The sequence below is a fragment of the Leucoraja erinacea genome, chromosome 25 (assembly GCF_028641065.1).
Source record: "Leucoraja erinacea ecotype New England chromosome 25, Leri_hhj_1, whole genome shotgun sequence".
NCBI classification, from domain to species: domain Eukaryota; kingdom Metazoa; phylum Chordata; class Chondrichthyes; order Rajiformes; family Rajidae; genus Leucoraja; species Leucoraja erinaceus.
In genome coordinates this window covers 23,523,964-23,537,810 of record NC_073401.1, presented here as the reverse complement: position 1 = coordinate 23,537,810, position 13,847 = coordinate 23,523,964, and the positions used below count along the sequence as shown (strand labels likewise).

General features: G+C 47.4%; 1 protein-coding gene across 3 annotated transcripts in view; it reads right to left on the bottom strand.

Moving 5' to 3' along the window:
* LOC129709100 (oxysterol-binding protein 2-like) overlaps positions 1-13,847 on the bottom strand; it is a 180,483-nt gene that overhangs the window by 65,974 nt on the left and 100,662 nt on the right. For all 3 annotated transcript variants that reach the window (XM_055655215.1, XM_055655214.1, XM_055655216.1), the window contains one exon: positions 10,655-10,905. In XM_055655215.1, the coding sequence (XP_055511190.1) occupies positions 10,655-10,905 (251 nt within the window). The remainder of the gene's footprint in view (positions 1-10,654; positions 10,906-13,847) is intronic.

The following is a 13,847-nucleotide window of genomic DNA, read 5'->3' as shown; positions in this document are numbered from 1 at the left end:
TGGTCCCCACATCTTAGGAAGGGTGTGCTGGGGCTGAAGAAGGTCCGGAGGAGAATAATCCCAGGAATGATTGGAAGAACATATGATGAGCGTTCGATGGCACTGGGCTTGTACTCGCCAGAGTTTAGAAGGATGAGGGGGGGAAACTTCATTGAAACTCACCGAATACTGAAAGACCTGGATAGAGTGGATGTGGAGAGGATGTTTCCACTAGTGGGAGAGTCTAGGACCAGAGGTCATAGCCTCAGAATTAAAGGACGACTCTTTAGGAAGGAGATGAGGAGGAATATCTTTAGTCAGAGGGTGGTGAATCTGTGGAATTATTTGCCACAGAAGGCTGTAGAGTCCGTCAATGGATATTTTATGGCAGAAATAGATAGATTCTTGATTAGTACAGGTGTCAGGAGTTATGGGAAGAAGACAGGAGAATGGGGTTGAGGGAAAGATAGATCAGCCATGATTGAATGGCGGAATAGACTTGATGGGCCGAATGGTCTAATTCTGCTCCTATCACTTATGAGCATGTGAACATGAACGTCAGGCTCAAAGGCACTCCGTCCATCTCGTCTGTATCAGCACAACAAATTGCCAAACAGTCCCAATTCAATGTTAATTCAGACAATGTTATTTTAGCGGATATTGTATTTTTGAAGAGGCCAGTACAGTAGCCCAGCATGTAAAGCACCTCCCTCACAGCGCCAGAGACCCGGATTCGATCCTGACCTCCAGTGCTGTCTGTGTGGAGTTTGCATGTTCTCCCTGTGACCACAAGGGTCTCCTCCGGGTGCTCTGGTATCTTCCCACATCCAAAGACGTGCGGATTTGTAGTATAATTGGCCTTGTAAATTGTCCCCAGTGTGCAGGAAGTGGTGTGAAACTGGGATAACATAGAACTTGTGTTAACGGGTCATCAATAGTCAGTGTGGACTCGATGGGCTGAAAGGCCTGTTTCATGTTGTATCTCTAAACTAAGGTAATTTTGTCCTATTCCAGGTCTCAACTCGAAGCATCACCTACCTATTCCTTTTCTCCAGAGATGCTGCCTGACCCGCTGAGTTACTCCAGCATTTTGTGTCTATCGCCCGAGAAGGTTTGTTGTTTTCCTAGATACTTAGAACACCTGGGATATATCATACTGAGACTTACCCCCAGAGGTTTAAGGGCAGCATCGTATAATGGCTGGCGTGCAGTGCAGGAGGTAGCCGGAGCATGCTGTGGCTCCATTCTCCAGCCAATTGGTCAAACAGTGAGAGGGTTTTCATGTTTAAGAAGGAACTGCAGATGCTGGAAAATCGAAGGTAGACAAAAATGCTGGAGAAACTCAGCGGGTGAGGCAGCATCTATGGAGCGAAGGAAATAGGCAACGTTTCGGGTCGAAACCCTTCTTCAGAGGGTTTTCATGCCTAGCTTTCCTCTTTAGGTTTGACTTTACCAACAGCAAGGTGCATCACGGATTACAGCCACAATCAATCTCAGTCTCTGGCAACAGCGATCAATGATTGTGACAAAACAGGACGGGTGGAGCAATGGATAGTCCATTTGTCAATGCCAAATGCGTTTTGGAATGCTTCTGGTATCTCTCGAGACGCAACAATCTCCATGAGTTAATTTTACAGGATTCCCGAAGGGCGGACAGAGATGAACGAGTGCGGCTGGCAGAGGCAGCATCAAGCCTCCATCTTCCCTCCCTCCCACCCCCCCACCGAGCCCTTACCAATCTGAAGCGCGGGGCCAGTAGTGTGGCTACTCAGAGCCAGCAATGAAGGACAAGGGACGATAATGGGAGTGGTGAGCAAAAGTCAACAGAATCATTCACCCATGTTCATCATGATGCCAGGAAACAAAGGAGATGTACGTCCTTTTTGTTGTAAACCAGCATCTGGAGTTACATAGAAACATAGAAAATAGGTGCAGGTGTAGGCCATTCGGCCCTTCGAGCCTGCACTGCGATTCAATATGATCATGGCTGATTATCCAACTCAGTATCCCATACCTGCCTTCTCTCCATACCCCCTGATCCCTTTAGCCACAAGGGCCACATCGAACTCCCTCTTAAATATAGCCAATGAACTGGCCTCAACTACCTTCTGAGGCAGAGAATTCCACAGATTCACCACTCTCTGTGTGAAAAATGATTTTCTCATCACGGTCCTAAAAGACTTCCCTCTTATCCTTAAACTGTGACCCCTAGTTCTGGACTTCCCCAACATCGGGAATAATCTTCCTGCATCTAGCCTGTCCAACCCCTTAAGAATTTTGTATGTTTCTATAAGATCCTCCCTGAATCTGCTGAATTCTAGCGAGTACAAGCCGAGTCTATCCAGTCTTGTGTCTACCTTCCAGGCGGTTGATGGTATCCGCACCGGTTTGCAGGTTGCTGGAATTAATTCTGGTCTGAGTGAGACTCACTCCCCTGCTGGTCAGACTGGCTTGGCAGCAGGGCACACACACACACACACACACACACACACACGCACACACACACAGTAACACTGCAACGGCTGCCCAGTCAGTCTGTGACAGGCATCTCCAGGCTCTGTGACCTCTCCGGCTGTCTCCTGAAACCACTGCTAATTGAAGCTCCTCATCAAGAGTGTTTTATTGCCATATGTCCCATCAGAACAATGGCATTTCTATTTGCAGGCAGCACTACAGAATATGTAAAAATATGTAAAAATAGTACTCTGCAAACAACAGAATAAACAAAAGAAGTTCAATATATATATGTATGTACATACGCGTGTATGTGTGTGTGTATGTATGTATGTGCGCGCGTGTATGTATGTGTGTGTGTGTGTGTGTGTGTATATATATCATATGTATATACACACACATACACATATATATACATAGATATATATCCATATATATATACACACACACACACATGTATACTCATAGATGCATATATATGTGAACAAAGTGTGTGTGTGTGTGTGAATATGTATATATGTGTATATATGTGTGAGCATTTCAGACACACGTATATACACATATATACACACACACACACACACACATATATATAAAACAAACAATCATAGTGCAAACAATCATAGTGCAAAAGACAAAAACAATGCCCCCCGTCTATGTAGTTCAGAGCATATTTGGAGGTTGTGGTATTTAATAGCCTGGTGGCTGCAGGGAAGAAGTCGTTCCTGAGCCTAAAGTTACAGTTTTCAGGCTCCTGTACCTTCATCTCGACGGCAGGAGTGAAGTGAGAGCGTGGCCAAGGTTGTGTGGCATAAGTCCATCCAGAAAACAACTCCTGCGTTGCTCATGCCAACACTTTCTCAGCGTGACTTGTGAACCGCAGGACCACACGGCCGTGATATTTAATGTGTTTACAAACCCTCACGTTAAATACATTACAGATGACTCACGCCGGGAGGACAGGCCCCATTGAAACATCTCCCCAGCACAACATCAAACTCCAGTTGTGGAAGTTAGTGAAGCAAAATAACCTGGCAGCTGGAGTCAGCACAGCCCATCTGTCACCCGCAAGCTGTCACTGACTGTATCTTCCCTCACCCTACAACAGTAGTCAGAGATTTAAAGCCTATAAAGCACCTTCTAACACATCAGTAAAACAGATTCCAGCTCGTTTTAACTGCTTTCTAATTAACACGTGTATTATTCACTTACAGGGTGAGGTTGCCCTCCACAAAGCCGCTGTTTATTGCCCATTATTAATTACCCATGACAACATCTAGTTGGAGAGTGTCCTGCACCATAGAAGCTTTAAAGCCCTGTCCCACTGTACAAGTTCATTCAAGAGTTCTCCCCGAGTTTGCCCTGATTCAAACTCAGAGATTTACGGTAATGGCCGCTCGTAAGCCTTCTATCCATACACCCTGATCCCCTTAGCCAGAAGGGCCACATCTCGTGGACACATTTTTCAACAAGTTGCAAAATCTTCACGAGTCTTCCCGAGCTTACCTGCCATTAGAGAGTTCTTCCCGAGTACCTGCCGTTAGCGTTACGGGCCGCTAAGAGACGTCCCCGTGCTCCGACGTACCCGCTACGTTCATTCTACGTGCTTACCGCATGTTTGATTTATTTTTAAACTCGGGAGAGCTCTTGAATGAACTCGTACCGTGGGACAGGGCTATAGATCGCTGAACACCTCTGCTCAGTCTGCCTAGACCTACATGATCTCTTCTTGCAACCGCAGGAAATGCAACACCTGTCCCTATACCTCCTCCCTCGACTCTGTCCAAGGACCCAGACAGTCCTTTCAAGTGAGGCGGAGGTTCACCTGCACCTCCTCCAACCTCATCAACTGTATCCGCTGTTCCAGCTGTGGACTCTTAAACATCGGCGAGACCAAGCGCAGGCTCGGCGATCATTTCGCTGAACTCCTTGTGATATTAATAGTGCTACAACGCTGAGAACTGTATCTTAATAGACAATAGACAACAGGTGCAGGAGTAGGCCATTCGGCCCTTTGAGCCAGCACCGCTATTCAATGTGATCATAGCTGATCATCCCCAATCAGTACCCCGTTCCTGCCTTCTCCCCATATCACCTGACTCCGCTATTTTTAAGAGCCCTATCTAGCTCTCTCTTGAAAGCATCCAGAGAACCTGTGTACTCTTGCACCCTTATCCCTTTGCTCTACCTATTGGAGTTTGATTTGATTGTATTTATGTGGGGTATATCTGATCTGTTTCAATCACATGCAAAACAAAGCTTTCCACTTTACCTCGGTACACTGAACAATAATAAACCTAGATCCATTGTCACGTGTACAGAGATGCAGGATTAAAAACTTTGTTCTGTGTGCTATTTTGGCAAATAATATCACACTTGTTTACAATCAAACTATACACAAGTACAACAGGTAGTGCAAAGAGAGAAATAACCAAAGTGCAGAATGCGGAGTTATAATGTCGAGCTGCAGAGAAAGTGCAGATTAAACAAATTCACGGTCCACCTAAGGTGATGAGAGTTACATTCAACAGTCTGATAACAGCCGGATAGAAGCTGTTCCTGAATCTGGTGTGACGTGCTTTCAAACTTTTGTATCTTCTGCCCATTGGGAGAGTGCAGGAGAGGGAATGATCAGGGTCATTCTTAAATTTTAAAACCTAAACCAGAACAAAAAAGAAAATATCTATAGTCTGCATAAAGTACTAATAATCGGGAAAGGAATATTTCATACCAGAGTTTTCAAAATGAAACAGGATTAATTTGCTGCTGTTTGTGAATGAAGGTTTTAACCAATGTTTTTGTTTTTTTAGTTTAGTTGTGTTTAATATAGTCACGTGTCGCATTGATACATATTCTGTTGTGCTGCCGGAAGGAAGTATGTCATTGTTCTATCTGGGACATCTGACAATTAAACACTCTGGAGTTATTCTTGTCACAATACAATATTATTCTCACAGTCCAGGTACAGTGAAAGCCATTTGTCTGCACGTTTGGAAACAAACTTGTGGCGCGGCCTGAAGGCTTATCGACGGGCCGCGTCTGTGGGCAGGGAACACAGCCGGAGGCCGTTATTCGAGGCGCCACAGTCTCGATGCCTGGGTCGGGGCCCGGCCGGGCGCTCGTGGGTGGAAGCCACGGTCGATGGTCGCGGAGAGCGTGGAGAACCACCATGAGGGGGGACGGGAAGGACAATGGACAATGGGGTGGGGGAGACAAAGGACAATGGGGACCCGACGTGGGGGAACTGCTGTGGAGGGGCGGATATAAGGGGGAGCCGGCGTGGTTTGTAACTTTGTCAGTGCCGTACGTGGCTGCTAGTTGTATACATTGTGTAGGCAAGCAAAGAATCTCACTGTGCTTAGTCACATGGCAATAAGTATTCCTATATTTCACCCAGAGAGTTGTGAATCTGTGGGGTTCTCTGCCACAGAAGGCAGTGGAAGCCAATTCACTGGATGTTTTCAATAGCGAGTTAGATTTAGCTCTTAGGGATCAAAGGATATGAGGAGAAAGCAGGAGCAGGGCACTGATTTAGGATGATCAGCCATGATTATATTGAATGGTGGTGCTGGCTCAAAGGGGCCGAATGGCCTACTTCTGCACCTATTTTCTATGTTTCTATACTTGGAAATATTAAATTACAGAATTTGTTTATGCCTTCACTGTTTCTTTCTTAGCTCTGCAACCCTCAGTGCTCATTTCCTTTGTACCAAATCAAATCCCTTCTCTCCAACTAATGTAAGGTCACCTTTATCTCCACTTTCCCATTGGGACTGGAGGACAGAATCCTCTGGCGACAACTGCAGTGATTATTCTGTTGCCGTGCTGAAACCTTGCTCCCTTTAATCAGCTGCTGCTTTCCTCAGCATTCATTACATTGCTGCTTCAAAGCCACAGCCTCCAGCGAGCTTCAGAGGCCCTGTTCAAACAAATCACAATCACCGTACCTTCACAGAGTGCCACGGGACAGGACGGAGTTCTCGTATTTAAATTGCATCAGTGAATCCTTTGCAATAAGTGGATGAGGGTCGCTGTTTGCAAGCCCAACGCCTTTGACTTTCCTCAGACTCAGAGTGTCCCCGTTTACTTTAGTTTAGAGAAACAGCGCGGAAACTAGCCCTTCGGCCCGCCGAGTCCACGCCGACCAGCGATCCCCGCATTATCCACCACACACTCGGGGCAATTTACACTTATACCGAGCTAATTAACCTCCAAAACCTGCACGCCTTTGGAGTGTGGGAGGAAACCAAAGATAACCCACGTGGTCAAGGGGAGAACGTGCAAACTCCGTACAGACAGCACCCGTGGTCGGGTGTCCGGCGCTGCAAGCGCTGTAAGGCAGCAACTCTACCGCTGCACCACCGTGTCCGGGGATGATAGGCCATAGCAGCTACGATTCGCACGGGAGGGGGGCCGTTCCCAAGGCAATGAAAACACTGGCTTCACCGTTGAGACTGAGTTACGCGGCCACCACAAGTAATGCTCATCAGAGTCCAAAATGCCTGTCGGATCGAAAGCTGCTGCTGTGCTTATTAAAGTTGCTTTTCAACCTGCCAAGAGTTTCAGATCCCCTCACCAAATCTGTTCTTTGTCAGCTAGTTACAAGCAACAAATCTTGTCCTGGACTACCCAGTGCAGTGAAATCACTATTAGTGAATGGAGATAACATTGAATGAATAGTTTCCCAATGTGACTAATGACAGCTAATTGATGCTCAGAAAACCCAGTAAATATGGCATTCATCCAATCCCAATCTTTAAAATCAAAATCTGCTTTTACCTTCCAGCTGATTTTAATGTATTTTCTGAAATGTCATGTTCATAAGTTCATAAGCTCTAGGAGCAGAATTAGGCCATTCGGCCCATCAAGTCTACCCCGCCATTCAATCAGTATTCAGTATTTACTTTAATGTCATTTTCACTGAGTATTTACATACACAGATGAAACGAAAACATTGTTTCTCGATCAGTTCCCGTCAGTGCGGTTAATAAAAACAGAATCAATACATATAGCTTTAAAAATTAAAATCACCATATCTAAAATAGGCCTAAAAATTGAAATAAAAACAGACATTCAGACCGAACAGTGGCTTTGCTTTGGCAGGTGCCTAGCTGTCAAAGTATGGGCGAGGTTAGATGTGTTGGTGTATGATGTATGGGGAGGAGATACAGTCCGTTAACCAGTCTTATTGCCTGTGGGAAGAAGCTGTGTAGCATCCTGCTGGTTTTGCAGCTGATGCTCCTGTACCTCTTCCCAGATGGCAGAATGGAGAAGATGTGGTGTGATGGGTGGTAGGGGTCCTTAATAATGGAGGTGGCTCTGCGGATGCTCCGCTTCTGATAGATCTCCAACAGGAAAGGGTGTGGAACACCAATGGAGCACCATTCGTGGCTGATTTCTCTTTCCTTCCCAACCCCGATCTCCTGCCTTCTCCCCATAACCACCTGACACTCGTACTAATCAAGTATCTGTCAATCTCCATCTTCAAAATATCCATCTGCAGCAATGAATTCCGCACATTCACCACCCTGTTCTGACCAAATAAATTCCTCCTCATTTCCTTTCTGGGGCTACGGCCTCTGGTCCTAAAACCAAACATTAAACCTCAGCTGCAGCTGAATGAATGCAGAAAGAAGCAGGGTGAACGGTGCCTTCTAGGAAATCAATGCTTCAATTACTCATCACCAACCCTCTGTCAGCTCAAGAATCGAAAGCAAACAGATCAAATGCGCTCTTTTAGGGGCGAGGAGATTTCCAATAGCACAGCACCCAAAAACGGGTTTGAAGTCTATTTTAATCGATTGCATAAAATGTATCTGGTAACATCAAGCATGCACAGTGTCAACGATCAGATATGCCTGCATAAAGATACAATTCAATCATGCTGTAATGGGCTGGCAATCCGGATTATACCCCCGGTTCTGTTATGTTGCTGTGAGGAACGTATAGGAATTAGCCACGGAGTGAAAAATAAACCGGCAAAAAAGAAAACAGATTCTCTTAATTTAGTTTAGTTTAGTTTAGAGATACAGTGCTGGAACAGGCCCTTCAGCCCACCGAGTCCGCGCCGACCAGCGATCACCCCGTACGCTAACAGTATTTACAATCTTTACCGACGCCCATTAACCTACAAAGCCTCTATGTCTTTGGAGTGTGGGGGGAAACCAGAGCACCCGGAGAAATCCAACGCAGTCACGGGGAGAACGCACGTACCCCGTACAGACAGCGCCCATGGTGAGGATCTCAATCCTCACTGTGATACAAGGCAAAGTCTTGTCATTTGAACCTCACTCCATTCTTCAAACCGATTTGGTTTCTCAAGTCAAAAGAACCAAGGCGGGCGCTAGCAATTTACACAGACATCCATCACAGTGAATCTCCTCCTCGCTGTGATGGAAGGCAAAGTCTTGTCTCTCCCCTGCTCTCCATTCTTCTCCCGATGTCAAAGTCAAAGTCAAAGCCCCCGGCGGGCGCTAGCAAGTCCGGTGCCATTTAAAGCCGCGCCGGGCGATGTAAGGCCCCGCTACAGGTCACATTCAACCCCGCAATTCGGGCGGGAGAAGTTGCGGTTGCTGGTGCTCCGTAAAGCGGTCTCCCACCGGGGACCCGCGAGCTCCCGGTGTCACCATCCCGGTTCTCTGCCGCTGCAAGGCAGCTCATCCACCGCTGCGCCACCATGCCACTGAACATATTGAAACAGCTTGTCCTGCATTAAGACATCTCTCACGCCTCTGTGGTGTGAGCGTTTGCACGTGCATGGTTATTTTAAGACAGGCAAGTTGCTGGAGGGATTAACAACCTGACTCTATTACAGAGAACATCAAACTATCTACAAAACAGTTCCACTTCACACCAACAGTATAATTGGACATCCATCTACCGCATGCCATCATTAAACCTCCCTCTATCAATCATGCCCATCAAACGCCTGAATGATAAACAATTAATTCTAAGCCACTTATATCACAGAGAGAGGTACGTTAATGAGGTTGGCAGCTAAAAATCATTTTTCAAGGGGTCTATGTAAACAGATGTCCATGGTGCTCTGTTTTACTGGGCCTGTTGCCTAGGGAAACAAGATTTTTAGCACAAAATGGACCACTCGACACAGGAGCAGTCTTAGGCCATTCACCCCAGCGAGTCTACTCTGCCATTCATTAGCTGCCCAAGCAAAATATGAGGTGTTGTTCCTCCAATTTGCATGTTGCCCCACTCTGACAGTGGAGGAGGCCCAGGACAGAAAGGCCTGTGTGGGAACGGGAAGTGAAAATCTTTAGTAACCGGGAGATCGCGTAGGCTAAGGCGGACTGAGCACAATTATTCAGCTGAGTTACTCCAGCATTTTGTGTCCATCTTCAGTATCAATCAGCATCTGCAGTTCCTTCTTATTGGGATCATGTATTGTCTTTCCGCTGTCTGGTTAGTACACCACAAAAGCTTTTCACTGTACCTCGGTGCTCATGACAATAAGGGAAACCAAACGTCCTACAAATTCAATACCTTTATGATCTTGAAACAGTTATACATTTATAACCCTTTTATTAGGAGAGTGTGAGAGGGAGAGTGGGGAGAGGTGAGAGTCGGGGAGAGGGAAGGGGGAGAGGGGGGAGGAGGAGGGGGGAAGGAGAGTGGAAAGGAGGGGGAAGGAGAGGGGAATGGAGAGGGGAAGAGTGGGGAAGAGAGAGGGGAAAGGATAGTGGGGAAGGAGAGGGGGGGAGGGGGGGAGGAGGGGGGAGGAGGGGGGGGGGAGAGGGGGGAGGGAGGGGGGAGGAGGGGGGGGGGGTAGAGGAGGGAGGGGAGGGAGAGAGGGGGAGGAGAGGGAGGGAGGAGGGGGGGGGGAGGGGGGAGGGCGGAGAGATGGGGGAAGGAGAGAGGGAGGAGAGGGAGGGGGAGGAGAGGGGGGAGGAGAGGGGGGAGGGGAGGGGGGGGGAGGGGGGAGGAGTGGGGGAGGAGAGGGAGGGGGGGAGGGAGGAGAGGGAGGGAGGAGAGGAGGGAGGGAGGGAGGAGGGGGAGGGGGAGAGGGATGAGAGAGGGAGGAGAGGGAGGAGGAGAGGGGAGAGGAGGGGAGGAGGGGAGGAGGGAGGAGGTGAGAGGGGGGAGGAGGAGAGGGGGAGGAAAATGAGAGGGGGAGGCACAGATGAGCAACATTTAGTGACATGACACGTACTAAGTGGGACACGGTGCTTAAACAACAGCCAGGGTGAGCAATGGTTACACTTACATTGATCATAGCATTGGAGGTGATGCGGAAGAGGGTGGCCCGCTCAGTGACGGCTTTGATCTTCTCTCCGCTCTCGGCCGGCAGCTTCAGCGTCTCGAGCTCGCTCAGGGACCGCTGCAGGGCGGCCCCGTGCTTGGCGATGAGGTCGTTGCACTGGCTCAGGTCGTCGAGCTTGCTGGCCAGTGTCCGCAGGGTGGTGTACAGCTCACTCTTGTCCGACTGCGACGTCGGCTCCTCGTCACCAGAGTCATCTGCGGAAGGGAGCAACAGTCGCCATGGTTACACCACTGACCATTTAGGACAGGATGGTAGTCGTGAACTTTCTTTCATCTGACTTTACTGGCTTTACCTTGCACTGAACATTATTCCCTTATGATGTATCTACACTGCGAATGGCTCGATTGTAATCATGGATTGTTTTTACGCTGGCTGGTTAGCTCACAACAAAAGATTTTCACTGTGCCTCGGTTCATGTGACAATAAACTAAACTAAACTAAAGGTCATAAGTGATAGGAGCAGAATTAGGCCATTCGGCCCGTCTACACCTCCATTCAATCATGGCTGATCTATCTCTCCCTCCTAACCTCATTCGCCTCCCTTCTCCCCTTAACCCGGGACACATCCAATACAGGAACAAGAGAGGACTCGAGGTGCCTGAGTTCTAGGGAGAGGCTGAGCAGGCTGGGATTCTATTCCTTGGAATGCAGGAGGATGTGGGGTGAATTTAGTAGGCCTGATATAGTCGTGGCCAGAGGATCTGGGGTGACGGAGGAACTGAAGGATATCCACATTAGGCAGGAAATGGTGTTGGGTAGACTGATGGGACTGAAGGCTGATAAATCCCCAGGGCCTGATGGTCTGCATCCCAGGGTACTTAAGGAAAAGGCTCTAGAAATCGTGGATGCATTGGTGATAATTTTCCAGTGTTCTATAGATTCAGGATCAGTTCCTGTGGATTGGAGGGTAGCTAATGTTATCCCACTTTTTAAGAAAAGCGGGAGAGGGAAAACAGGGAATTATAGTCCAGTTAGCCTGACATCGTTGGTGGGGAAGATGCTGGAGTCAATTATAAAAAGATGAAATAGCCGCACATTTGGATAGCAGTAACAGGATCGGTCCCAGTCAGCATGGATTTACGAAGGGGAAATCATGCGTGACTAATCTTCTGGAATTTTTTGAGGACGTAATTAGGAAAATAGACAAGGGAGAGCCAGTGGATGTAGTGTACCTGGACTTTTAGAAAGCATTTGATAAGGTCCCACATAAGAGATTAGTGGGCAAAATTGGGGCACGTGGTATTGGGGGAAGAGTGCGGACATTTTATAGAAAATTGGTTGGCAGACATGAAACAAAGAGTAGGGATTAACGGGTCCCTTTCAGAATGGCAGGCAGTGACTAGTAGGGTGCCGCAAGGCTCGGTGCTGGGACCACAGCAATTTACAATAAACATCAATGATTTGGATGAAGGGATTCAAAGTAACATTAGCAAATTTGCAGATGCAATAAGGCTGGGTGGCAGTGTGAACTGTGGGGAGGATGCTATGAGAATGCAGGGTGACTTGGACAGGTTGGGTAAGTGGGCAGATGCATGGCAGATGGAGTTTAATGTGGATAAAAGTGAGGTTATCCACTTTGGTATCAAAATTTGATTTTGATTTGCGATTTGAAGAAGCTATCTGTCAGCCTAACATAGAATGACATTAACATTAACTAGTGCTAGATTGCTCTCTCTCTCTCTCTGTCCCTCCCTTCCACTCTCTCATCTTCTCTCTCTCACTCTCTCCCTCTCCTTTTTCCTCCCTCTCGCTCTCTCACTTTCTCTCTCTCTCTCTCCCCCTCTTTCTTTCTCTCTCCCCCTTTCTGCATGTATAGAGACTGCACAAATTCACCAACCGATGCTTTACAAAGTACAATGGTACAATGAACTGATTTATGTAGCCTTGGAGGTTGTAACGTGTCACCAGAGATGAATTCCTTCCTCACTGTTGGTATTCATCTCTAGTGACAGGTTACAATCTCCACGGGCACATTCAGCAGCTGTGTAAAGTTTCTAACCTTGGGGCATTTCAAGAACTTGCCTCCTCAACTAATTATTGCTTCAAAGATGGCTCCAAAGCCAGGCTACTCTTGGCGTGCTGGTCCCAGAAGACGATCTGCTAACATTCATTACAATCCTCTCCCTTTATCTTATATCTGTACACTGTGGGCTTGAATGTAATCATGTTGACCAATTTACCTCCTGCGATAAATATACTTCTATCGTATCGTAACGTATGTATTGGCGTTTCGTTGACAGCATAGCACGCAAAACAAAGCTTTTCACTGTACCTCAGTACAGGTGACAACAAGCAACTAAACTAAACTAAACATAGCTGCAACAACAAAGGAGAACAATTATCGGTATTCCTTAGTTTAGTTTTAGAGATACAGCGCAGAAAAAGGCCCTTCGGCCCATCGAGTCCGTGCCGACCAGCGAGTCCCGCACATTAGTCGGCGCCGAAGTCGGGGCGGCCCGGTCCGGGGGAGGTTCGGCGCCCATGTCGGGGCGGCCCAGCCCGAGGCTGAAGACGGCACAGTACTCACGTGAGGGTGGCTGGGATGGTGTTCTGGCGGTGGTGGCCTGAGTCCGGGGTTCGGCCGCGGGCCAGCGGCTGCGTCTGCAGAACTGGTGGGCGGCAGCTTCAACCACCCCGGGCCGCGGTGTTTGAGCCGCGGGACTGTTTTTAACATCGCCCGGGGGGTATCGCCCCAGCGCAGAGGGAGAAGAGGAGAGAAGAGACTGCGACCTAAGACTTTTGCCTCCATCACAGTGAGGAGATGCTGGGTGGACTCACTGTGGTGGATGTTAATATGTGTTTATTGTTGTTTTATTGTATTGTATTATATGTATGACTGCTGCAATTTCGTTCAGACTTCGGTCTGAATGACAATAAAAGGCTATCTATCTATCTATCTATCTATCTATCTATCTATCTATCTATCTATCTATCTATCTATCTATCTATCTATCTATCTATCTATCTATCTATCTATCTATCTATCTATCTATCTATCTATCTATCTATCTATCTATCTATCTATCTATCTATCTATCTATCTATCTATCTATCTATCTACCTATCTATCTATCTATCTATCTATCCCGTCCTGCACAGACTAGGGACAATTTACACACACCAACTCAATTAACCT